We start from the raw sequence: 27,024 nt of genomic DNA, 5'->3' as shown, positions 1-27,024 counted from the left end.
TCATCGTGGATGCAGCTGTTGTTGTTGTTGACTTCGTTTTAGATTTAGATTTAGAGATACAGCGCGGAAACAGGCCCTTCGGCCCACCGAGTCTGTGCCGCCCAGCGATCCCCGCACACTAACACTATCCTACACACACTAGGGACAATTTTTTTTACATTTTACCCAGTCAATTAACCTACATACCTGTACGTCTTTGGAGACTTCGTTCTTGAAGTGTTCGAGGACAAATTAGAAACATAGAAAATAGGTGCAGGAGTAGGCCATTTGGGCCTTCAAGCCAGCACCAACATTCAATATGATCATGGCTGATCATCCAGACTCAGTACCCCTTTCTTGCTTTCTCCCCAGATCCCTTGATTCCGTTAGCCCTCAGAGCTACTGCATATCTAACTCTCTCTCTCCAGAACAAGGGGCCACAGTTTAAGAATAAGGGGTCGGCCATTTAGAACTGAGATGAGGAAAAACTTTTTCAGTCAGAGAGTTGTGAATCTGTGGAATTCTCTGCCTCAGGAGGCAGTGGAGGCCAATTCTCTGAATGCATTCAAGAGAGAGCTAATTTAGATCGAGCTCTTAAGGATAGCGGAGTCAGGGGGCATGGGGAGAAGGCAGGAACCGGGTACTGATTGAGAATGATCAGCCATGATCACATTGAATGGCGGTGCTGGCTCGAAGGGCCAAATGGCCTCCTCCTGCAACTATTGTCTATTGTCTCTTGAAAACATCCAGTGAATTGGCCTTCACTGCCTTCTGCGGCAGAGAATTCCACAGATTCACAACTCTCTGGGTGAAAAGGTTTTTCCTCATCTCAGTCCTAAATGGCCGACCCCTTATTCTTAAACTGTGGCCTCTGGTTCTAGACTCCGCCAACATGCGGAACATGTTTCCTGCATCTAGCCTGTCCAGTCCCTTAAGAATTTTATATTACTATATGATCCCCTCTCATCCTAAATTTCAGTGAACTTCTATAATGGCACCCAACCCAGGTGACTATTTGCATGCTAGACACAGAGGCAGATCTACAATCACATATCACAATCACTCCACACTCTTAAATCTCAACATTTCTTGCTTTACTCTCATTCTATCCTTAGAAACGTAGAAAATAGGTGCAGGAGGAGGCCATTTGGCCCTTTGAGCCAGCACCGCCATTCATTGTGATCATGGCTGATCGTCCACAATTAGTAACCCGTGCCTGCCTTCTCCCCATATCCCTTGATTCCACTAGCCCCTAGAGCTCTATCTAACTCTCTCTTAAATCCATCCAGTGAATTGGCCTCCACTGCCCTCTGTGGCAGAGAATTCCACAAATTCACAACTCTCTGGGTGAAAAAGTTTTTTCTCATCTCAGTTTGAAATGGCCTCCCCTTTATTCTTAGACTGTTTGGCCCCTGGTTCTGGGTTCCACTTGTTTTGGCTTCGCTGGCTTTACCTTGCACTAAACGTTATTCCTTTATCATGTAAACATCTCGATTGTAATCATGTATGGTCTTTCCGCTGACTGGTTAGCATGCAACAAAAGGTTTTTACCTTGGTACAGGTGACAATAAACTGAACTAACCTGAAATGTTTTCGACTTTAAGGTAAGACATCGGTAAGAAACAGGTGCTTCGGCCCACCGAGTCCACGCCGACCATCAATCCCTCCCTACACACACTAGGGGGCAATTTACAGAGGGACAATTATCCTACAACCTTCACATCTTTGGAATGTGGAATGCATCCAGAGCGCCCAGAGGAAACACACACAGTCACAGGGAGAACGTGCGAACTCCACACAGACAGCACTTGAGGTCAGGGTAGAATATGTCGGAATGAAACTGCGGATGCTGGTCTAAATAGAAGGGAGACACGAAATGCTGGAGTAACTCAGCGGGTCAGGCAGCATCTCTGGAGAATATGGATAGGTGACGTTTCACAGAGTGCTGGAGTAACTCAGCGGGTCAGGTAGCATCTCTGGAGAACATGGATAGGTGACGTTTTGGGTTGAGATCCTTCTTCAGATCTCCTCCGGCAGCCCGTTCCATTCACCCACCACCATCTGAGTGAAGCAGGTGCCCCTTGGGTTCCGATTAAACCTTTCCCCTCTCACCTTAAACCTACATTTTCTGGATCTTGATTCCCGTACCCTGGGTAAAAGACACTCTTATTAATTCACCCGATCTATTCCCCTCATGATTTTGCACACCTCTATGAGATCACGCTTCACCCTCCTACGCTCCAAGGAATAGAGTCCCAGCCTACCCAACCTCCCCCTAATCACAACTTCACCATGTTTGTTCTCCAGCCCCCTGCCCTCTCTCCAGCATCTAATCTTCCAGTCACAGGTGCAATATTCATCGTGTTCAAGAAACTTTTATCAACATCAATCTTCCGAGACAGGGGGAAAAAGTTAATTGACCTTAATGGGAAAAGATCAGACGGAGGATGAAGGATATAATATATGGCTGGAGCCATTGCCAGGTTTCTAGCTGAGAATCCCTCTTACAAAGAACCTTTTCTTCCGTAGCTTCCTAGTAAATCTTCCAAGCAGAGCAACCTGCTACTTCACATGCTTTCAAACAAACAGGCCTCTGTGGAAACAAGGAACTACAGATGCACTGTGTTGGTAACAATCCCTCCTGCCGTTTGCAAGATAATTGATCTCCTGTTCATTGGTGCAATATTGAACTATCGTGTCTTTGCACTGTGCTGAGATTGCAGGATCCACATGCGACGCTGATTTATTCCGTATCTCTGAAGAGTGGCTCCTCTCCGCTCCACGAATTCCGAGCTCTGGGTTGAGGAAGTTGACTCACTCCTGGACCAACGCGTTGGGATGTCAAGGGACTGTGTGCGGATTGCAAGCGAGACCAAACCCTACACTTGTCTGGTCAGAGAGAGGGTTAGGAAACCAATTCAAATCCACACACATCAGGTTTAGTTGAAAGGAAAAAAAACTGCAGATGTTGGTTTCAATCAAAGGTTGACACAAAATGCTGGAATAACTCAGCGGGTCAGGCAGCATCTCAGGAACCACAAGAAGGGTCTCGATCCAAAACTTCACCCATTCCTTCTCTCCCGAGATGCTGCCTGACCCGCTGAGTTACTCCAACATTTTGTGTCTACCTTCGAGTTTAGTTTAGTTTAGTTTAGTAGAGATCAGTGTTGTTTAGTATTGTGAATCGTGGACCAGAGGACATATGTTTAGGTGAAGGGGAAAAGATTTAATCGGAATCTGAGGGGTAACTTTTTCACGCAGAGGGTGGTGGGTGTGTGGAACGAGCTGCCGGAGGAGGTAGTTGAGGCTGGGACTATCCCAACGTTTAAGAAACAGTTAGACAGGTACATGGATAGGACAGGTTTGGAGGAATATGGGCCAAGCGCAGGCAAGTGGGACTAGTGTAGATGGGGCATGTTGGCCGGTGTGGGCAAGTTGGGCTGAAGGGCCTGTTTCCACGCTGTATCAGTCTGTGACTCTAACGATTAAACAACTCTTGAATATTGATCCTTTACCATGTTTTAATCACAGGGCAAAACTTGCAAAGTATTAAAAAAACATGTAAGATTGCCATGTTGTGGTGATATATAAAAATGTAAGCCTACCGAGTACATACCGATGTTTGCAGTAAGTATATAGTGGGTTGTTTTTAATTTAAAAAATATGTGTATTTCTTGTAAAATGCAACCAGAAGTCATAAATTGAAATCTTCACATTCACGTCCACACGGGTGATTTATCTTTTGCTGACAGCGGCTAAAATTCCAAGCGAGTGGCTGAATCATCGTGTCTGATGGAGAGGGGAGATGGGATTTGTTAGCATCAATGACTCGGTGTAACTGGGTGCAGACGGAGGGATATGGAGGGGACACGGCCCTCGTTCCGACAGCACTCCGGGGAAAAGGGGATTTTAAAAGAGATGTAGACGTTAGTCTTTAGAGACAGAGCGATACAGCGCGGAAACGGGCCCTTCGACCCAACTTGCCCACTCCAGCCAACATGCCCCATCTATACTAGTCCCACCTGCCCGCGCTTGGTCCATATCCCTCAAAAACCTGTCCTATCCTTGTACTGGTCTAACTGCTTCTTAAATGTTGGGATAGTCCCTGCCTCAACTACCTCCTCCAGCAGCTCGTTCCATACACCCATCACCCTCTGTGTGAATAAGTTACCCCCTCAAATTCCTATTAAATCTTTTCCCCTTCACCTTAAACCTATGTCCTCTGGTCCTCGATTGCCCTACTCTGGGCACAAGGCTCTTGTGCGTCTACCCGATCTATTCCTCTCATGATCTTATACACCTCTGTATGATCACCTCTCATGCTCCTGTGCTCCAAGGAATAGAGTTCTAGCTTGCTCAACCTCTCCCTGTAACTCAGCCACCCGAGTCCTGGCAACAGCTTAGAGTCATAGAGTGATACAGCGTGGAAACAGGCCCATCGGCCCACACTGACCAACATGTCCCATCTACACTGGACCCACCTGCCTGTGTTTGGTCCATGTCCCTCTAAACCTGCCCTATTTGTGTACCTGTCTAAATGTTTCTTAAACATTGCGAAAGTCCCTGCCTCAACTACCTCCTCCGGCAGCTCGTTCCATACACCCACCACCCTCTGTGAGAAAAAGTTACCCCTCAGATTCTTATAAAATCTTTCCCCCTTCACCTTAAACCTATCATATCATATCATATATATACAGCCGGAAACAGGCCTTTTCGGCCCACCAAGTCCGTGCCGCCCAGCGATCCCCGCACATTAACACTATCCTACACCCACTAGGGACAATTTTTACATTTACCCAGCCAATTAACCTACATACTTGTACGTCTTTGGAGTGTGGGAGGAAACCGAAGATCTCGGAGAAAACCCACGCAGGTCACGGGGAGAACGTACAAACTCCTTACAGTGCAGCACCCGTAGTCAGGATCGAACCTGAGTCTCCGGCGCTGCATTCGCTGTAAAGCAGCAACTCTACCGCTGCGCTACCGTGCCGCCCTATATGTCCTCTGGTTCCCGATGAATCTTTGTATATTTGTAAAGGTAAGTCTTTGTGAATCTTCTCTGCGCCTTTTCCAGCTTAACAACACAAGGTGAGAGAGGCAAAGGTTAAAGGAGATGTGAATGAGCTGCAGTTCAAAGTTCAGTAAATACCCCTTGCCCATTAATCTGTGATAACTTGAACTTGCAAACGTTTACCATCCAATTAAGAGTCAAGACCAGAAATGACAAATTACTTCCCGCGATAACTAATATCTGCTGAATATTTAATACAATATTCCAGTAACTGTCTGTCCGAACCATAGGCCTCATCGTTTGTTGAAAGATCGTTGCGGCTCGGTGGCGCAGCGGGTAGACCTGCTGCCTCACAGCGCCAGAGACCCAGGTTCCATCCTGACTGCGGGTGCTGTCTGTACAGAGTTTCTCCCCGTGACCTGCGTGGGTTTTCTCAGAGATCTTCAGTTTCCTCCCACACTCCAAAGACGTGCAGGTTTTCTAGGTTGGTATAATTGGCTTGGCATAATTGTAAATTGTCTCTGGTCTGTGTAGGATAGTGTTAGTGTGCGGGGATCGCTGGTTGGCATGGACTCAGTGGGCCGAAGGGCCTCTTACCACGGTCTCATCCTAAACTAAACTAAACTAAACTAACAAAAAAATTGAGTGCCCCCAAATAAAACTCCAATTGGCTTTGATCCAAATAATATAATGATAAAAGCACCTGCAATCATGTGTAGCGGGGGGAAGAATGTTCTAAGTGGCTGTCCATTATTATTTACCGAGGATACATCTTAGCTTCTGGTTTCACTGTTCAGTGTCGATGTGGAAGCTATTAATGTAATGAAGATATGGGTTACTAGAAACTGACCAGGCATCATGTTAAACCAGTTTATGAAAATGTGGGAAACTCGAGAGACCAGAGGAACATTTCAGGATAGACACAAAATGCTGGAGTAACTCAGTGGGTCAGGAACAGCTCGGGAGAGAAGGCATGGGTGACGTTTTGGGTTGAGACCCTTCTTCGGACTGATCAGACAGTCTGAAGAAGGGTCTCGACCCGAAATGTCTCCCATTCCTTCTCTCCAGAGATGCTGCCTGACCCGCTGAGTTACTCCAGCACTCTGTGAAACATCACCTATCCATGCTCTCCAGAGATGTTGGAAATGGTGTTGGGTAGACTGATGGGACTGAAGGCTGATAAATCCCCAGGGCCTGATGGTCTGCATCCCAGGGTACTTAAGGAGGTGGCTCGAGAAATTGTGGACGCATTGGTGATCATTTTCCAATGTTCTATAGATTCAGGATCAGTTCCTATGGATTGGAGGGTAGCTAATGTTATCCCACTTTTTAAGAAAGGAGGGAGAGAGAAAACGGGAAATTATAGACCAGTTTGTCTGACATCAGTGGTGGGGAAGATGCTGGAGTCAATTATAAAAGACGAAATTGCGGAGCATTTGGATAGTAGTAACAGGATTGTTCCGAGTCAGCATGGATTTACGAAGGGGAAATCATGCTTGACTAATCTTCTGGAATTTTTTGAGGATGTAACTAGGAAAATTGACAGGGGAGAGCCGGTGGATGTGGTGTACCTCGACTTTCAGAAAGCCTTTGACAAGGTTCCACATAGGAGATTAGTGGGCAACATTAGAGCACATGGTATTGGGGGTAGGGCACTGACATGGTTAGAAAATTGGCTGGCAGACAGAAAGCAAAGAGTGTGGATAAATGGGTCCCTTTCAGAATGGCAGGCAGTGACTAGTGGGGTACCGCAAGGCTCGGTGCTGGGACCGCAGCTATTTACAATATACATTAATGACTTGGATGAAGGGATTAAAAGTACCATTAGCAAATTTGCAGATGATACAAAGCTGGGTGGTAGTGTGAACTGTGAGGAAGATGCTATGAGGTTGCAGGGTGACTTGGACAGGTTGTGTGAGTGGGCGGATGCAGTTTAATGTGGATAAGTGTGAGGTTATCCACTTTGGTGGTAAGAATAGGAAGGCAGATCATTATCTGAATGGTGTCAAGTTAGGAAAAGGGGACGTACAACGAGATCTGGGTGTCCTAGTGCCTCAGTCACTGAAAGGAAGCATGCAGGTACAGCAGGCAGTGAAGAAAGCCAATGGAATGTTAGCCTTCACAACAAGAGGAGTTGAGTATAGGAGCAAAGAGGTCCTTCTGCAGTTGTACAGGGCCCTAGTGAGACCACACCTGGAGTACTGTGTGCAGTTTTGGTCTCCAGATTTGAGGAAGGATATTCTTGCTATTGAGGGCGTGCAGCGTAGGTTTACTAGGTTAATTCGCGGAATGGAGGGACTGTCATATGTTGAAAGACTGGAGCGACTAGGCTTGTATACACTGGAATTTAGAAGGATGAGAGGGAATCTTATCGAAACATATAAGATTATTAGGGGATTGGACACGTTAGAGGCAGGAAACATGTTCCCAATGTTGGGGGAGTCCAGAACCAGGGGCCACAGTTTAAGAATAAGGGGTAGGCCATTTAGAACTGAGATGAGGAAAACCTTTTTCAGTCAGAGAGTTGTAAATCTATGGAATTCTCTGCCTCAGAAGGCAGTGGAGGCCAATTTTCTGAATGCATTCGAGAGAGAGCTAGATAGAGCTCTTAAGGATAGCGGAGTCAGGGGGTATGGGGAGAAGGCAAGAACGGGGTACTGATTGAGAATGATCAGCCATGATCACATTGAATGGTGGTGCTGGCTGGAAGGGCCGAATGGCCTCCTCCTGCACCTATTGTCTGTTGTCTATTGACCCGTTGAGTTACTCCAGCACTCTGTGTCTATCAGCAGTTAAATCACTGGGCTCGGAGCCAGACGTAGAGAGCACTGATCCAGACACTGAAACTCACCAGGGCTGTGGGGAGATTTAAATTCAACTAATTAAATAAATCTGGAGTCAAAATAGAAGAGAGAAAAAGTAAAGCAGAAAACTACCAGGGTGTTGCCAACTCTCATCTGGTCCACTCTGGTCCTGTTGGAAATCTGACATCATTACCTGGTCTGGCCAACAATTCTGGACTGGACTTCAAATCCATCTCACATGTTCATGGTCATAAGTGATAGGAGCAAAATGAGGCCATTCGGCCCTTCGAGTCTACACCGCCATTCAATCATGGCTGATCTATCTCTCCCTCCTAACCCCATTCTCCTGCCTTCTCCCCATAACCCCTGACACCCGCACTGATCAAGACCTATCTATCTCTGCCTTAAAAATATCCACTGACTTGTGGCCTCCACAGCCGTCTGTGGTAATGAATTCCACAGATTCACAACCCTCTGACTAAAGAAATTGCTCCACATCTCCTTCCTAAAGGAACGTCCTTTAATTCTGAGGTTGTGCCCTCTGGTCCCAGACTCTCCCACTAGTGGAAACTAGTGGGAATCTCCAGAGGTTTTCTCCGGGTGCTCTGGTTTTATCAAAATGACATTTTAAGGTGAAGAGGGAAAGATTTAATAGGAATCTGAGGGGTAACCTTTTCCACACAGAGGGTGGTGGGCGTATGGAACGAGCTGCCAGAGGAGGTAGTTGAGGCTGGGACTATCGCAATGTTTAAGAAACAGTTAGACAGGTACATGGATAGGACAGGTTTGGAGGGATATGGGCCAAATGCGGGCAGGTGGGACTAGTGTAGGTGGGGCATGTTGGCCGGTGTGGGAAAGTTGGGCCGAAGGGCATGTTTCCACACTGTATCACTCTGTGACTCTATGTCAAACACCAGAGATATGAAACATAAGGAACTGCAGATGCTAGTTTACAAAAAAAGACATAAAATGGTGGAGTAACTCAGCGGGTCAGGCAGCATCTCTGGAGAACATGGATAGGTGACGTTTTGGGTCAGGACCCTTCTTCAGGCTCAGATTCATTCAGTTTAGTTGAATTTATAATTTCTGCACGGAAACAGGCCCTTCAGCCCACCAAGTCCATGCCGACCATCGATCAGCCGTTCACACTGGTTCTATGTTATCCCCCTTTCCCATCCACTCCCCACACATTAGCAGGCCATTTACAGTGGGCCAATTAAACTACAAACCCGCACGTCTTTGGGATGTGGGATGAAACCGGAGCGCCCGGAGGAAACCCACGCGGGTCACGGGGAGAACGTGCAAACTCCACACAGACAGCAGCCGAGGTCAGGATTGAACCCGGGTCTCTGGCGCTGTAAGCGCTGTAAGACAGCAACTCTACCGCTGCGCCACCGTGCCGCCCTGTGTCAAATGTAAGCTGCCTTCTGCACTACATTCTTCGCTAAGATTTGGGGATCTGGAAAGGTTTAACGTTTTGGAAGTTTGCCTTAAATTTCCCCGTCTCTGTCTTTACTTTATTTTTAATCCCTCCTGTCTCCCAAAATAATTAATGTTTCCTCCCTTTGTGTTGTAACATAGAACTAGTGTGAGCGGTGATCGATGGTTGGCACAGACTCAGTGGGCCGAAGGGCCTGTTTCCACACTGTATCTCTAAACATCTCTAAATGAAACAAAAGCCCTGACATTCCAGAGAAAACAAGTGGGAGAGCCTATCCAGGCAGAGATAAAAACTGTAGATCCTTGATTAGTGCGGGTGTCAGGGGTTATGGGGAGAAGGCAGGAGAATGGGGTTAGGAGGGAGAGATAGATCAGCCATGATTGAATGGCGGAGTAGACTCGATGGGCCGAATGGCCTAATTCTGCTCCTATCACTTATGAATTTCTGAATCCAGGTTGCGTTGGACTCGATACAATGATACAGCCGATGATACAAACGCGTAAATCTCCCCCTCTGGAGAGAGAGACCAGATGGATCTGTGGTGAACTGTCGGCTCGTGAAGGATGGTGATTTATGCTCCGTCATCCTAGTCAATTTATGGGGTGTCCCCTGAATCTGCTCGGCTATACAGCACACTGGAGCTTCAGTCTTTCCCCCTCACAACACATTCTCTCGCTTAGACACAAACATTATAAATCCCACAGATAGATACAGAGTGCTGGAGTAACTCAGCGGGTCAGGCAGCATCTGTGGAGAACATGGATAGGTGATGTTTCGGGTCGGGGCCTGAAGTTTTGTGTCTGTAGAAGGGTCCCGACCTGAAACGTCACCTATCCATGTTCTCCAGAGAAGCTGCCTGACCCGCTGAGTTACTCCAGCACTCTGTGAAACATCACCTATCCATGTTCTCCAGAGAAGCTGCCTGATCCGCTGAGTTACTCCAACACTCTGTGTCTATCTTTGGTATAAAGCTGCATCTGGAGTTCTTTGTTTCCACATTATAAATTCCAACCCCAACCTCCCACCCATTTCTCCATCATCTTCCCAACATCACCAATCAGCTGAAAGACAATCAAAACACTACCCCACGTTACAGTCAGAGGACACCAAACATGGAACACAGATCAGGGAACATGGATGGTAGAACATAGACCAGTCCAGCACAGGAACAGGCCCTTTGGCCCACAATGTCCGTGCCCAACACAATGCCAAGTTAAACTAATCTCCTCTGCCCTCCATTCCCTGCGTATCCATGTGCCCGTCCACAAGCGCTATGGTGTCTGCCTCCACCACCACTCACAACGCACATCTCCATTAAATGTCGCCCCTCTCACCTGGAAGTCAAGCCCTCTAGTCTTAGATTTAGTTTGGAGATACAGCGCAGAAACAGGCCCTTCGGCCCACCGGGTCCGCGCCGCCCAGCGATCCCCGCACACACTAACACTATCCTCCACCCACTAGGGATAATTTTTACATTTTCCCAGCCAATTAACCTACATACCTGTACGTCTTTGGAGTGTGGGAGGTCACGAGGAGAACGTACAAACTCCGTACAGACGGCGCCCGTAGTCAGGATCGAACCTGAGTCTCCGGCGCTGCATTCGCTGTAAGGCAGCAACTCTACCGCTGCGCCACCGTGCTTAGTCCTTTGACGATTCCACCCTGGAGAACAGGCTGTGACTGTCTACCCTATCTATGCCTCATAATTTAGTCAGCTTCGTGTAGTCCACTTTAGTTTATGGGTTCAAGGGAAGACTGTTCATGTCGCTGCCCTGTTTCCACCAATCTTTCCACCACCACGCACAAAGAAGCACAAGAAACGCAAGATGCCAATGAATGCAGATGCCACAAAGTGTGTCCAGGCAGCAACACATGATTACTTACATCAGTTCATATCCTTCCATCAGGTACCAGCCTGGATTTGTTCCCTCCCCTCTACTTTCAGTCTGAAGAAGAGCCTCGACCCGAAATGTCACCCGTCCCTTTTCACCAGAGATGCTGCCTGACCTGCTGAGATACTCCAGCACTTTGTGTCTATCTTTGGTGTAAACCAGCATCTGCAGTTCTTTGTGGAGGAAGGAACTGCAGATGCCGGTTTAAGTCAAATGTAGACGCAAAATGCTGGAGTAACTCAGCGGGACAGGCAGCATCTCTGGAGAGAAGGAATGGGTGATGTTTCGGGTCGAGACCCTTCTTCAGACCTGAAACGTCACCCATTCCTTCTCTCCAGAGATGCTGCCTGTCCCGCTGAGTTATTCCAGCATTTTGTGTCTATCTGCAGTTCTTTTCTGCACACATAATGATATTCTTAATTAATAAACTATGTGCCAAGTTGCTGGAGAACTACTGTAAATAATTATGTTTAATTTTTCAGACATGCATAACAGAGCTAAACTCAAAACAAAACTCTGGATGAAGGTGCCAGATAAATGAAATAAAAGTTGCCATTTAAAAAAAGTTTTAAAGAGATACAGCGCGGAAACAGGCCCTTCGGCCCACCGATTCCGCACCAACCAGCGAGCCCCACACACTAACACTATCCTACACCCACTAGGGACAATTTTTATACTTACCAAGCCAATTAACCTACAAACCTGCACGACTTTGGAGTGTGGGAAGAAACCGGAGCGCCCGGAGAAAACCCACGCAGGTCACAGGGAGAACGTGCAAACTCCGTACAGATAGCACCCGTAGTCAGGATGGAACCCGGGTCTCTGGCGCCGTGAGGCAGCAGCTCTACCCGCTGCCGCCACCGTGCTGCTAGTGTGGTCGCTGTGTATCTTTAGAGAAGTTTGAGAAAATGTTCATCATCTTAGGCAATATCTGATTGCCCGGAATCATGTAAAAAAATTCAATAGCTTTGCCAACTCAATAAACGTCAGCAATTTTACATTCATTTATTGTTTGGCTTCATTTGATGTCCTGTGGATTATCCATTCAATATATATAAATCCCAAAATTCCTTTCATTCAGTCTGGTCCTAACCATTCTGTAATCCTGTCTGCCAATCTTTCAGAAACTTTTCCACCCAGAGAGTTGTAAATTTGTGGAATTCTCTGCCACAGAGGGCAGTGGAGGCCGATTCACTGGAAAAGGCCTTTTTGCCCACCGAGTCCGCTCCGACCAGCGATCCCCACACACTAACACTACCCTACACACACTGGGGACAATTTACAATTTTTACTGGTCAAATTAACCTACAACCTGAACGTCTTTGGAGTGTGGGAGAAAACTGGAGCACCTGGAGAAAACCCAAGCAGTCACGGGGAGAACGTGCATACTCCGTACAAACAGCACCCGTAGTCAGGTTGGATCCCGGGTCTCTGGCGCTGTGAGGCAGCAGCTCTACCCGCTGCGCCACCGTGCCGCACCTTAACCAGGATCTGCTGGTCCTTGTTTCTCACTTATTTATTCATTCCTGGTTGAAAATAGGAAAACAAAACCTTGCTGCCCATCATCAGACACAGAATAATTAGCAAAGTATATATTTTTATTGAAATATATAAGACAACATTCTGCATAAGGCTGAGAAAATAAAATGTAGATTGTGATCTCCAAACTCGTTGGGCGGTGATACAACGCTAGATAAATTTCTTCGATATAAAATGTTTTCAAACATTATATTTGTTGTAGATGTGTCGTATAAGTTCAGAGAAAGCTGTCGGATAGCAGACAAATGACACACTTTCTGCAGAATAACAAACTCAGTTAACGGGTATGATCCCAGGAATGAGTGGGTTAACCTATGATGAGCGTTTGTGGGCACTGGGCCTGTACTCGCTGGAGTTTAGAAAAATGAGGGGGGACATCAATGAAACGTACAGAATAGTGAGCGGCCTGGATAGAGTGGATGTGGAGAGGATGTTTCCACTAGTGGGAGAGACTAGGACCAGAGGTCACAGCCTCAGAATTAAAAGGCTATTTAATTCTTTTAGGAAGGAGATGAGCAAGAATTTCTTTAGTCAGAGGGTGGAGAATCTGTGGAATTCTTTGCCACAGACGGCTGTGGAGGCCAAGTCAGTGGGTATTTTTAAGGCGGAGATTGACAGATTCTTGATTAGTGCGGGTGTCAGGGGGTTATGGGGAGAAGGCAGGAGAATGGGGTTGAGAGTGAGAGATAGATCAGCCATGATTGAATGGTGGAGTAGACGATGCGTGGAATGGCCTAATTCTGCTCCTATCACGGATGATTTGTGTAGACACCTACAGTGTGCTCACACCACCAATTGCTTTGCTGAGTATTGCACAGTGACGTTTATTTCTTAATTACAAGGAATAAAACATGGCCGACGGAAACACTCCCTTAAAGGAAGGGATAGTTAACACAAAGTGGCCGTAATAAAGTAACGGTTAATACACTGTGCAGTCAGACTTCCCAGCTTTCCTTTTCTCTCTCCTTTAAGTGTTGAGACGAGACGGCTATTGTGGAGTGGTTTGGGGAGAGTGTGCAGTGGGTAAGTGTGTAGTGAGTGTGCTCACTAGGGTTGCCAACTTCCTCACTCCCAAATACGGGACAGGATGACGTCACCGCCCCGTGCCCCACGTGACCTCACCCAGCCAGCGGCCACTCGCTCCCGGCCCAGGCGGCCGCCATTGGTGGAGCGGGAGCACGTGGCCGCTGGCTGGGTGAGGTCACGTGGGGCGTGGGGCGCGGGGCGGTGACGTCACCTTGTCCCGTATTTGGGAGTGAGGAAGTTGGCAACCCTACTAATACGGGACAAGGGCGGTCCCGTACGGGACAAACTAATTTAGCCCAAAAATAGGGGATGTCCCGGCTAATACGGGACGGTTGGCAACCCTAGTGCTAACTGAAATGGCCTGCACCTCTAGTGTTAGCTTGAGTATATCGGCAGACGGGCAAAGTGATTGCTACCAAAGATAGACACAAAAAGCTGGAGTAACTCAGCGGGACGGGCAGCATCTCTGGAGAGAAGGGAAGGTGATGTTTCCGGTTGGTGACCCTCCTTCCGACCAGCTCTGCCGTGGTGACCCCACCTGGCGGTCATCCTTTGAGCGTGGCAACGTTCGAGTCCGGCTTGGCGTAGTCAGGCTTCTGCCCGCCGCTGCTCGACGCTTTCTCCAGCAGCTTCTTGTTCAGCTGCTCCACCCGCTGCGAGTTCTTCTTCACCTGCCGCAGGGTACGCTTGACCCGCCTGACCTTGTCCTTCAGCTGCCTGTTGCGGCCCTCCAGCATGGCCACCCTGTTGACCAGCTTCCTCACACGGTCCTCCTCCTCGAACAGAGCCCTCTGTACCGTGGAGCACATGAGCTGCAAGACAAGCACACATCAACGACTGCCCCACCGGTCCCCATCACACCCCCACTATAAACAGGAGCCCATTTACAACTGTGGAGAGAAGGAACGTTCTCACCCAGAGAGTTGTGAGTTTGTGGAATTCGCTGCCACAGCGGGCAGTGGAGGCCAATTCACTGGATGAATTTAAAAGAGAGTTAGATAGCTCTAGGGGCTAGTGGAATCAAGGCAACTGGGGAGAAGGCAGGCACGGGTTACTGATTGTGGATGATCAGCCATGATCACAATGAATGGCGGTGCTGGCTCGAAGGGCCAAATGGCCTCCTCCAGCACCAATTGTCTATGTCTATCCCGATCGGTTCTATGGCTTGGCCTGGCTTGTTTAGTTTAGTTTAACTTTACTTTAGTTTTACTGTAGTTTAGCTCAGCTGATTTTATCATCATGCGTACGTACAGACAGCACTGACATCAGGATCCGACCCAGGGTGGATCTCTGGCGCTGTAAGGCAGCTACTGTAACGCTGCGCCACCATACAGTTTAGTTTAGTTTACTTTAGTTTGCTCGGCTTGGAAAAATGTTAAAAGATCGTCCCTAGTTTAGTTGTCCCTGTTTTAGAGAAACAGCGTGGAAACAGGCCCTTCGGCCCACCGAGTCCGCGCCGACCAGCGATCCCCCACACTACAACACTATCCTACACACACTAGGGATGACTTACATTTACACCAAGCCAATTAACCTACAAACCTGCACGTCTTTGGAGTGCGAGAGGAAACCAGAGATCTGGGAGAAAACCCACGTGGTCACGGGGAGAACGTGCAAACTCCGTACAGACAGCACCCGTAGTCAGAATCGAACCTGGGTCTCTGGCGCGGTAAGGCCGCAACTCTACCGCTACGCCACCGTGCCGCCCAAAGTGTGTAGGATAGAGTAAGAGTACGGGGTGATCGCTGGTCGGTGCGGACTCGATGGGCCGAAGGGCCTGTTCCCGCGCTGTATCGCTAAACTAAACTACAAAAGCTGCATCACTGTGTCATGCAGTCGATGGGGTCTCACTCGCTGTGGGTCGACTGGGTTTGTATTCACTGGAATTCAGCAGGATGAGAGGGGATCTTATAGAAACATCTCAAATTCTTAAGGGATTGGACAGGCTAGATGCAGGAAAAATGTTCCCAATGTTGGGGGAGTCCAGAACCAGGGGTCACACAGTTTTAAAACAAGGGGTTGGCCATTTAGGAGTGAGATGAGGAAAAACCTTTTCACCCAGAGAGTTGTGAATCTGTGGAATTCTCTGCCACAGAAGGCAGTGGAGGCCAATTCACTGGATGTTTTCGTGAGAGAGTTAGATTTAGCTCTTAGGGCTAACGGAATCAAGGGATATGGGGAGAAAGCAGGAACGGGGCACAGATTCTGGATGATCAGCCATGACTATATCGAATGGCGGTGCTGGCTCGAAGGGCCGAATGGCCTACTCCTGCACCTATTGTCTATGTTTCCATGTTTCTCTGTTTCTCAAGGTCACTGATCGGGAGAGCATTGTGCTGTGTTGTGCTGTGCTGTGCTGTGTTGTGCTGTGCTGTGCTGTGTTGTGCTGTGCTGTGCTGTGCTGTGCTGTGCTGTGTTGTGCTGTGCTGTGTTGTGCTGTGTTGTGTTGTGTTGTGTTGTGTTGTGTTGTGCTGTGCTGTGTTGTGCTGTGCTGTGTTGTGCTGTGCTGTGCTGTGCTGTGTTGTGCTGTGTTGTGCTGTGTTGTGTTGTGCTGTGTTGTGCTGTGCTGTGTTGTGCTGTGTTGTGTTGTGTTGTGTTGTGTTGTGTTGTGCTGTGCTGTGTTGTGCTGTGCTGTGTTGTGCTGTGTGGTGCTGTGCTGTGTTGTGTTGTGTTGTGTTGTGTTGTGCTGTGTTGTGTTGTGCTGTGCTGTGTTGTGCTGTGTTGTGCTGTGTTGTGCTGTGTTGTGCTGTGCTGTGTTGTGCTGTGCTGTGCTGTGTTGTGTTGTGCTGTGTTGTGCTGTGCTGTGTTGTGCTGTGTTGTGCTGTGTTGTGTTGTGCTGTGCTGTGCTGTGTTGTGTTGTGCTGTGCTGTGCTGTGTTGTGTTGTGTTGTGCTGTGTTGTGCTGTGCTGTGTTGTGCTGTGTTGTGTTGTGCTGTGTTGTGTTGTGCTGTGTTGTGCTGTGCTGTGCTGTGTTGTGCTGTGTTGTGCTGTGTTGTGCTGTGTTGTGTTGTGCTGTGTTGTGCTGTGTTGTGCTGTGTTGTGCTGTGCTGTGCTGTGTTGTGCTGTGCTGTGTTGTGCTGTGTTGTGCTGTGTTGTGCTGTGTTGTGCTGTGTTGTGTTGTGCTGTGCTGTGTTGTGCTGTGTTGTGCTGTGTTGTGCTGTGCTGTGCTGTGCTGTGTTGTGTTGTGCTGTGTTGTGCTGTGTTGTGCTGTGTTGTGCTGTGTTGTGTTGTGCTGTGTTGTGCTGTGTTGTGCTGTGTTGTGCTGTGTTGTGTTGTGCTGTGTTGTGTTGTGCTGTGCTGTGTTGTGCTGTGTTGTGCTGTGTTGTGCTGTGTTGTGCTGTGCTGTGTTGTGTTGTGCTGTGCTGTGTTGTGTTGTGCTGTGCTGTGCTGTGTTGTGTTGTGCTGTGCTGTGCTGTGTTGTGCTGTGTTGTGCTGTGTTGTGCTGTGTTGTGTTGTGCTGTGCTGTGCTGTGTTGTGTTGTGCTGTGTTGTGCTGTGCTGTGCTGTGTTGTGTTGTGCTGTGTTGTGCTGTGTTGTGCTGTGTTGTGTTGTGCTGTGCTGTGTTGTGTTGTGCTGTGTTGTGTTGTGCTGTGTTGTGTTGTGCTGTGTTGTGTTGTGCTGTGTTGTGTTGTGTTGTGCTGTGTTGTGTTGTGCTGTGCTGTGTTGTGTTGTGCTGTGTTGTGTTGTGTTGTGCTGTGTTGTGTTGTGTTGTGCTGTGTTGTGTTGTGCTGTGTTGTGTTGTGCTGTGTTGTGTTGTGCTGTGCTGTGCTGTGCTGTGTTGTGTTGTGCTGTGCTGTGCTGTGTTGTGTTGTGCTGTGTTGTGTTGTGCTGTGTTGTGCTGTGCTGTGCTGTGCTGTGTTGTGCTGTGCTGTGCTGTGTTGTGTTGTGTTGTGCTGTGTTGTGCTGTGTTGTGTTGTGCTGTGTTGTGCTGTGCTGTGCTGTGCTGTGTTGTGCTGTGTTGTGTTGTGCTGTGTTGTGCTGTGCTGTGCTGTGCTGTGTTGTGCTGTGCTGTGCTGTGCTGTGCTGTGCTGTGTTGTGCTGTGCTGTGCTGTGCTGTGTTGTGCTGTGTTGTGTTGTGTTGTGCTGTGTTGTGCTGTGTTGTGTTGTGTTGTGCTGTGTTGTGCTGTGTTGTGTTGTGCTGTGCTGTGCTGTGTTGTGTTGTGCTGTGTTGTGTTGTGCTGTGCTGTGCTGTGCTGTGCTGTGTTGTGCTGTGTTGTGCTGTGCTGTGTTGTGCTGTGCTGCGTTGCGTTGTGCTGTGTTGTGTTGTGCTGTGTTGTGCTGTGTTGCGCTGTGTTGTGCTGTGCTGTGCTATCACATGCGGTCAGTCGTGAGGGGCTGACACATTAGCTGATAGTCCCCGGTTCACACCTCACCACCCCTCCTTCACCACCGAGATAATCGGATGCCTTGCGTTCTCCGGCTGTAACGAGCTGTGTCTGCACAGATTCCTGGCCCCTTCCCTGGGGAACAACAGAGAATATCCCCTGAATTCCGGACTTTTGGTTTTCAGTAAGAATTGCTGTTTCGTCAGTAAATGTGAGATAGTTCAATGTGAGGTTGGACTGCTAGTTTTGTTTAGTTTAGTTTAGTTTAGAGATACAGCACGGAAACAGGCCCTTCGGCCCACCGAGTCCACACCGACCCGTTCACACTAGATCTACGTTATCCCACTTTCTCATCCACTCCCTACACACTAGCGGCCACTTTGCAGAAGGCCGATTAACCTACAAACCAGCACGTCTTTGGGGTGTGGGAGGAAGCCGGAGCACCCAGAGGAACCCCACGCAGTCACAGGGAGAACGTGCAAACTCCACGCAGGCAGCACCCAATGTCAGGATGGAACCCGGGTCCCTGGCGCTGTGAGGCAGCAACTCTACCGCTGCGCCACCGTGCCGCCCTAAACAGGCCTTTTTATGCTGCTGCAAGTGAGAAGTTAGACACAAAAAGCTGGAGTTACACAGCGGGTCAGACAACACTTCTGGAGAAAAGTTATTGTTCCAGTATCGGTCCATATGACAATTTCACACTCTTGCCCCTTGACTGTTTCTGTCAGATTTGTTTGACATCAGTGGGATTGTATCGAAGGTAGACACAAAAAGCTGGAATAACTCAGCGGGACAGGCAGCATCTCTGGAGAGAAGGAACGGGTGACGTTTTGGGTCCGAAGAAGGGTCTTGATCCCAAACGTCACCCATTCCTTCTCTCCAGAGATGCTGCCTGACCCGCTGAGTTACTCCAGCACTCTGTGAAACATCACCTATCCATGTTCTCCACAGATGCTGCCTGACCCGCTGAGTTGCTCCAGCACTCTGTGAAACGTCACCTATCCATGTTCTCCAGAGATGCTGCCTGACCCGCTGAGTTACTCCAGCACTCTGTGAAACGTCACCTATCCATGTTCTCCAGAGATGCTGCCTGACCCGCTGAGTTGCTCCAGCTTTCTGTCTCCATCTTGACTACTCGTGTCAGATTTGGAAGACACCAGCGGGATTGTATTGCTGGCATCACAGGGCTTTCTGTCTTCTGTTCGATGCTTGATAATAAAATGGCACATTGTCAAACCGAAACTTGACTGCCCCCCTTGTCTGAAGAAGGGTCTCGACCCGAAACGTCACCCATTCCTTCTCTCCCGAGATGCTGCCTGACCTGCTGAGTTACTCCAGCATTTTGTGAATAAACCCCCTTGTCTTATCTTTGTTTGGGTTAATGAAGATGCTGGGAATCTGAGGAATGCCCATTGCAGGGTTGTTGGGCGATCATGTTGCTGTCCAGACAAGTTTAAGAATGCCACTGAAAACTTTAGCAAGCAGGCACATCTCCAACCCGCCAGGGGACTGGAGTGCAGGTTTATGACTTGGCTCATCGACCCGATCATTATGTGTAGGAAGGTACTGCGGATGCCGGTTTGCAACAAAGATAGACACAAAAAGCTGGAGTAACTCAGCGGGACAGGCAGCATCACTGGGGGAAAGGTATAGGCAACGCTTTGGGTCGAGACCCTTCTTCAGACTGAGAGTCAGGAGGGAAAGAGATATTGAACAAATGAATGAAAGATATGTCAAAAAGTAACGACGATAAAGGAAACAGGCCATTGTTAGCTGTGGTCTAGGTGAAAATGAGTTACAGACAATGAGACTCAACAAGACAACTTTGAAGCTGGTACGACTTGGGTGGGGGAGAGGCGGAGAGAGAGGGAATGCAAGGGTTACCTGAAGTTAGAGAAGTCAATGTTCATACCGCTGGGGTGTAAGCTGCCCAAGCAAAATATGAGGTGCTGTTCCTCCAATTTGCGCTGGGCCTCACTCTGACAATGGAGGAGGCCCAGGACAGAAAGGTCAGTGTGGGAGTGGGAGGGGGAGGTTTGGCAACCGGGAGATCAGGTAGGCCCAGGCAGATTGAGCGAAGGTGTTCAGCGAAACCATCGCCCATTCTAATATTGATTTCTCTAATTTCAAGTAACCGTTGCACTTCCTTTCTCTCTGTCTGCCCCCCACTGAAGGTGAGAGATTGAAGAGGACATCAGGAGCACCTCTTTCACTCAGGGGCAGGATGTGACTGTAATTGGAATATGGTTGCCAACTGTCCCGTATTAGACGGGACATCCCGTATTTCGGGTTAAATTAGTTTGTCCCGTATTAGTAGGGTTGCCAACTTCCTCACTCCCAAATACGGGACAAAGGGTGACGTCACCGCCCCGCGCCCCACGTGACCTCACCTAGCCAGCGGCCACGTGCTCCCGCTCCACCAATGGCGGCCGCCCGGGCCGGGAGCACGTGGCCGCTGGCTGGGTGAGGTCACATGGGGCGCGGGGCGGTGACGTCACCCATTGTCCCTTATTTGGGAGTGAGGAAGTTGGCAACCCCATTTAGGGATAAAGCACAGAAACAGGCCCTTCGGCTCATCGTGTCCACACCGACCAGCGATTCCCACACATTAACATTATCCTACGCACACTAAAGACAATTTACAATTTTTACTGAAGCCAATTAACCTGCAAACCTGCACGTCTTTGGAGTGTGGGAGGAAACCGGAGCACCCGGAGAAACCCCAGGGAGAACGTCCAAACTCCACACAGACAGCACCCGTAGTCAGGATGGAACCCGGGTCCCTGTAAGGCAGTAGCTCTACCGTTGCACCGTATGCAAGCTCTGGCTTCACACGGTAAAAACGTAGCAACCGGTAGCTGACGTACGTACACTGCCCTGCGATCAGCATCACCATCCAGCTGGAGTATTGTGCCTGACAGATAAAACAAATTACTCACAATCTGCTCACCAGTTAATAACAACACCATTTCTGGATCACAGCACAATCCTTTTCAATCTTTCTTATAGTTTTGATGTTAATGATTCCTTTGCTGGTAAGAACATAAAACAGTGCAGCACAGCATAAAACAGGCCCTTCGGCCCACAATGTCCGTGCCGAACATGAGTCATAGCATGATATAGCGTGGAAACAGGCCCTTCAGCCCAACTTGCCCACACCGACCAACATGTCCCAGCTACAGTAGTCCCACCTGCCTGCGTTTGGCCCAAACCTGTCCTATCCATATACCTGTCTAAATGTTTCCTACACGTTGCGATAGTCCCGGCCTCAACTACCTCCTCCGGCAGCTCGTTCCTCTCACCCACCTCCATTTATGTAAAACAGTTACTCCCCAGCTTCCTATTTCATCTTTCCCCCTCTCCTTAACCTATGTCCTCTGGTTCTCAATTCTCCCACTCTGGGCAAAATACTTTGTACATTTAACTGATTATTCCTCTCATGATGTTGTACACCTCTATAAGATCACCCCTAATCTCCCTGCACTCCAAGGAATAGAGTCTTAGCCTGCTCAACCTCTCCCTGCAGCTCAGACACTCGAGTGTTGGAAACGTCCTCGTAAATCCTCTCTGTACCCTTTCCAGCTGGACAACATCTGTGCTACAACACGGTGCCCAGAAATGAACACAATACTCTAAATGCGGCCTCACCAACATCTTATACAACTGCAACTAGGGTTGCCAACGTCCTCTCTCCCAAATACGGGACAAGGTGACGTCACCGCCTCGCGCCCCATGTGACCTCACCCAGCCAGCGGGCCACATGCTCCTGGCCCGGCCCGGCCCGGGCGGCCGCCATTGTTGGGTGACACGGTGGCGCAGCGGTAGAGTTGCTGCCTTACAGCGAATGCAGCGCCGGAGACTCAGGTTCGATCCTGACTACGGGCGCCGTCTGTACGGAGTTTGTACGTTCTCCCCGTGACCTGCGTGGGTTTTCTCCGAGATCTTCGGTTTCCTCCCACACTCCAAAGACGTACAGGTATGTAGATTAATTGACTGGGTAAATGTTAAAAAGAAATTGTCCCTAGTGTGTGTAGGATAGTGTTAATGTGCGGGGATCGCTGGGCGGCGCATACTCGGTGGGCCGAAGGGCCTGTTTTCGTGCTGTATCTCAAAATCTAAAAAAAAATCTAAAAAACCTTTGTCCCGTATTTGGGAGTGAGGAAGTTGGCGCCCCTACTAATACGGGACAAGGGCAGTCCCGTACGGGACAAACTAACTTAGCCCAAAATACGGGATGTATTTTGCCACTTTCATTTCACTGCACATCGAGTATGTGTATGTGACAAAATAAATTTGACTTGATTTGACTTGTCCCAGCTAATACGGGACGGTTGGCAACCCTAACTGCAACACAACCTTCCAGCCTCTACACTCAATGCTCTGACTGATGAAGGCCAATGTGCCAAAAGCCATTTTGACCGCCGCTATCTACTCCCAAAACTCTGTCAAGTTTTACATCCTTTAATACCCTGCAGCTCTGGCTTCCATTAGTATCAACACAGCAACCAGCAGCTGACGTACGGACACTGCCCTGTGATCAGTATCACCATCCAGCTGGAGTATTGTCCACAGCACATAAATAAATTACTTACAATCTGCTCCCCAGTTAATAACGACACCATTTCTGGATTACAATGCAGACCTTCTAATCTTTTTTTAAGCTTTGATGTTAATGAATCCTTTGCTGTTAAGAACATAGAACAGAGAATAAAAGGACATTCCTTTCGGAAGGAGATGAGGAGGAATTTCTTTAGTCAGATGGTGGTGAATCTGTGGTATTCATTGCCACAGACGGATGTGGAGGCCACAAGTCAGTGGGTATTTTTAAAGCGGAGATTGACAGACTCTTGATTAGTGCGGTGTCAGGAGAAGGCAGGAGAATGGGGTTGAGAGGGAAAGATAGGTCAGCCATGAGTGAATGGCAGAGTTGATTTGATGGGCCGAATGGTCTAATTCTGATTGTATGACTTATGAACTTAGAAGAACAGTACAGCACAGGAACAGGCCCTTCAGCCCACAATGTCTGTGCTGTACCAAGACCAACTCTTATCTGCTTGCACATAACCCATATCCTCCCATTCCCTCCATATCCATGTGCCTATCTAAAACTCTGTTAAACACCACTATCGTATCTGCCTCCACCCCCACCCCTGGCAGGGCGTTCCTGCCCCCAACCCCCAATGTGTAAAAAGACCTAACTGCTACATCTCCCTTAAACGTTGTCCCTTTCACTTTAAAGCAGTGCCATCTAGGGTGGGGGGGTGTGTGGAACGAGCTGCCAGAGGAGGTAGTTGAGGCAGGGACTACAACAACATTTATAAGGCACTTGTGTAGGAAAAAAACTGCAGATGCTGGTTAAAATCGAAGCTAGACACAAAATGCTGGAGTAACTCAGCGGGTCAGGCAGCATCTCGGGAGAGAAGGAACGGGTGACGTTTCGGGTCGAGACCCTTCCTCAGACCCCTCTCACTGCAGACCCGAAACATCGCCCGTTCCTTCTCTCCAGAGATGCTGCCTGACCTGCTGAGTTACTCCAGCATTCTGTGTCTACCTTTAAAGGCACTTGGACAGGTACATGGATAGGAAAGGTTTAGAGGGATATGGGCCAAATGTGGGCAGGTGGGACTGGCGTGGATGGGGCATCTTGGTTGGCATGGACGAGTTCGGCTGAAGGGTTTGTTTTCCTGCTCCGTGACTCTATTTGATATTATCATCCAGAAACCAAGGTTCTGACTGTCTACCTTATCTCTGCCTCTCAATGTTATATGCCTTAGACATTACTTTAGAGATACAGCATGGAAACAGGCCCTTCAGCCCACCAAGTCCGTGCTGACCAGCGATCATCTGTTCACTAGCACTGTCCGACACACACTGGGGACAATTTACAGAAGCCAATTGACCCACTACATGTGTCTACATGGTCTAGTTTAGTTTAGAGATCATTAGTTTAATGAAGTCAAAATAATCTGCATTAACCTGTATGTCTTTGGAGGAAAGATGCTAGGGAGGAAACCAGAGCACCCGGAGAAAACCCACGCAGGTCACGGGGAGAACGTACAAACTCCGTACAGACAGCACCCGTAGACAGGATTGAACCCGGGTCTCTGGTGCTGTGAGGCAGCAGCTCTACCCGCTGCACCACGGTGTTATCTACATGAAAACTAAAAATAAAGATATGGTCAGTTCATCCCCCAGCAGTGGTCATGAAACACAGGGCTGCTTTCTATGTGGAAACACTCCATCACCAGCTGACCTGTCCTTAATCTTCGCAGATACTAATAACTCAGCCGGATAATTCCCACTGTGAAATGACACTGACCTCACTTGCCAACTGTCCCGTATTTGGGCTAAGTTACTTTGTCCCGTACGGGACCGCCCTTGTCCCGTATTAGTAGGAGTTGCCAACTTCCCCACTCCCAAATACGGGACAAAGGGTGACGTCACCGCCCCGCGCCCCACGTGACCTCACCCAGCCAGCGGCCACGCGCTCCCGCTCCACTAATTGCGGCCGCCCGGGCCGGGAGCACGTGGCCGCTGGCTGGGTGAGGTCACGTGGGGCGCGGGGCGGTGACGTCACCCTTTGTCCCGTATTTGGGAGAGAGGAAGTTGGCAACCCTCCTTGCAGCCGAATAAACTCCGGGTTGAGTCATTTAAAAAAATTGATATCTTCAAGTAAAGGACAGTTGCTTGGGTCCTGGTTTAAATTCACTTTGCAAATGCAAATACAATTGCAATGAAATCAAATTAGACAATCATTATCTGGTAGCTAATGTAGAAGACAGGTCTCCTTAAGTCAGTTACCAAAGACTAATTGAATGTAAAAACCCAGATCAGGTCTTCAACCGTAAGAGATGCAAGAACTTTATCAGAGTCTGAAGATCAAATTACTGTTTTCTAATGAACCTAATTACTCTGTGCAGCCAACTGTTTACTCTAGACTTCGGAGAAGATAGACACAAAAAGTTGGAGTAACTCAGCGGGACAGGCAGCATCACTGGAAAGAAGGAATGGGTCGAGACCCTTCCTCAGACCTTAGAGATACAGTGTGGAAACAGGCCCTTCGGCCCACCGAGTCCGCGCCGACCAGCGATCCCCGCACATTAGCTCTATCCTACACACACTAGGAACAGTTTTCAATTTACAGAAGCCAATTAACCTGCAGACATATTTTGGTTTAGTGTAGAGATACAGTGTGGAAACAGGCCCTTCGGCCCATTTAGTCCGCGCCGACCAGATATCACCCTGTACACTAGCATTATCATACACACACTAGGGACAATTCACAATTTTTACCAAAGCCAAATTAACCTACAAAACTGCACGTCTTTGGAGTGTGGGAGGAAACCGGAGATCTTGGCGAAAACCCATGCTGGTCACGGGGAGAACGTGCAAACTCTGTACAGACAGCGGCCGTAGTCGGGATCGAGCCCGGGTTTCTGGCGCTGTGAGGCAGCAACTCTACTGCTGCACCGTTCTGATGACCAAGACAGCAAGCTTGCAGTGAAGGTTCCATCTCAGTGCAACTGCATGGTCTTTGTCTGCTCCACCTACAGCAGGATCAACCATCATCTGAAGAAGGGTCGTGACCCGAAACATCACCTATCCATGTTCCCCACAGATGCTGCCTGACCCGCTGAGTTACTCCAGCACTCTGTGAAACGTCATCTATCCATGTTCTCCACAGATGCTGCCTGACCCGCTGAGTTACTCCAGCACTCTGTGAAACGTCACCTGTCCATGTTCCCCACAGATGCTGCCTGACCCGCTGAGTTAGAAACATAGGAAATAGGTGCAGGAGGAGGCCATTCGGCCCTTCGAGCCTGCACCGCCATTCAATTTGATCATAGTTGTTCGTCCACAATCAGTACCCTGTTCCTGCTTTCTCCCCATATCCCTTGATTCCGTTAGCCCTAAGAGCTAAATCTAACTCTCTCTTGAAAACATCCAGTGAATTGGCCTCCACTGCCTTCTGTGGCAGAGAATCCCACGTTACTCCAGCATTTTGTGTACTTTGCATATCTGCATTACCTGTTGTCCTTGAGTTTGGCTTGATTGTATCTATGTGTAGTATTATCAGATCTACTTCAGTATCCACACTGACAACTGGGAAGCGGTTGCTGAGGACCGCGGAGGGTGGAGGAAGAACCTCCAGGTGGGCGTGAGACATCACCACAGCATGTGGTTCACGACCCTGTGGCACAGGCACCAACTCCGCAAAGTGGCCAAAGACGGCAGCCATGGCAGTTGGGGATCTGCCTTTAATTATGTTTCACTTCTATTTATTTACTTATTTTTATAGACAATAGACAATAGGTGCAGGAGGAAGCCATTCGGCCCTTCGAGCCAGCACTGCCATTCAATGTGATCATGGCTGATCATTCTCAATCAATACCCCGTTCCTGCCTTCTCCCCATACCCCCTGACTCCGCTATCCTTAAGAGCTCTATCTAGCTCTCTCTTGAATGCATTCAGAGAATTGGCCTCCACTGCCTTCTGAGGCAGAGAATTCCACAGATTCACAACTCTCTGACTGAAAAAGTTTTTCCTCATCTCAGTTCTAAATGGCCTACCCCTTATTCTTAAACTGTGGCCCCCTTGTTTTGTTTACACAATTACTGATTACCTCACAGGGTGGCTGGTGCATAATGAATGAGGGCATCCTGAACCATCTGACATGTTGTAGATATGTCTGGCCCAGCGCCTTGGAAGAATGTATAGGTTTTGCTGTCAAATTGTGCATTTGTATTTGTGATATGATGTATTGTGAACACATCAGCTGCAAAGGGGTGTCCAGGGAGGGTGGGTGAGGGTTATTTTTGTTGTTATTTATAAAAAACAAAATGGAGGGGAATGTAATGCATTGCGTCTTTCGTATTGTATCTTTCCTTCAATAAAAATAAATCGTTTAAAAAAAAAAAGACGGCAGCCACAGACAGGCTCCCCAGAACGACGAGCAGAGTCCACCGCACCTGTGGAAGGATCTGTCTGTCACGGACAGGCCCAGTCACT

At 48.6% G+C, this 27,024-nt stretch overlaps 1 protein-coding gene across 1 annotated transcript in view; it reads right to left on the bottom strand.

The window, feature by feature from the left end:
* Positions 1-13,924: 13,924 nt before the first annotated feature.
* The window catches only part of ccdc3a (coiled-coil domain containing 3a), a 33,902-nt gene continuing 20,802 nt past the window's right edge, over positions 13,925-27,024 (bottom strand). Inside the window, exon 3 of the mRNA XM_078420101.1 lies at positions 13,925-14,504. Within this exon, the coding sequence (XP_078276227.1) occupies positions 14,238-14,504 (267 nt within the window). The 3' untranslated portion in view covers positions 13,925-14,237. The remainder of the gene's footprint in view (positions 14,505-27,024) is intronic.

Source organism: Rhinoraja longicauda, chromosome 23, assembly GCF_053455715.1.
Source record: "Rhinoraja longicauda isolate Sanriku21f chromosome 23, sRhiLon1.1, whole genome shotgun sequence".
Taxonomy (NCBI): Eukaryota; Metazoa; Chordata; class Chondrichthyes; order Rajiformes; family Arhynchobatidae; genus Rhinoraja; species Rhinoraja longicauda.
Note: the sequence above shows the minus strand (reverse complement) of the source record. Positions and strands in the feature narration are given on the sequence as shown.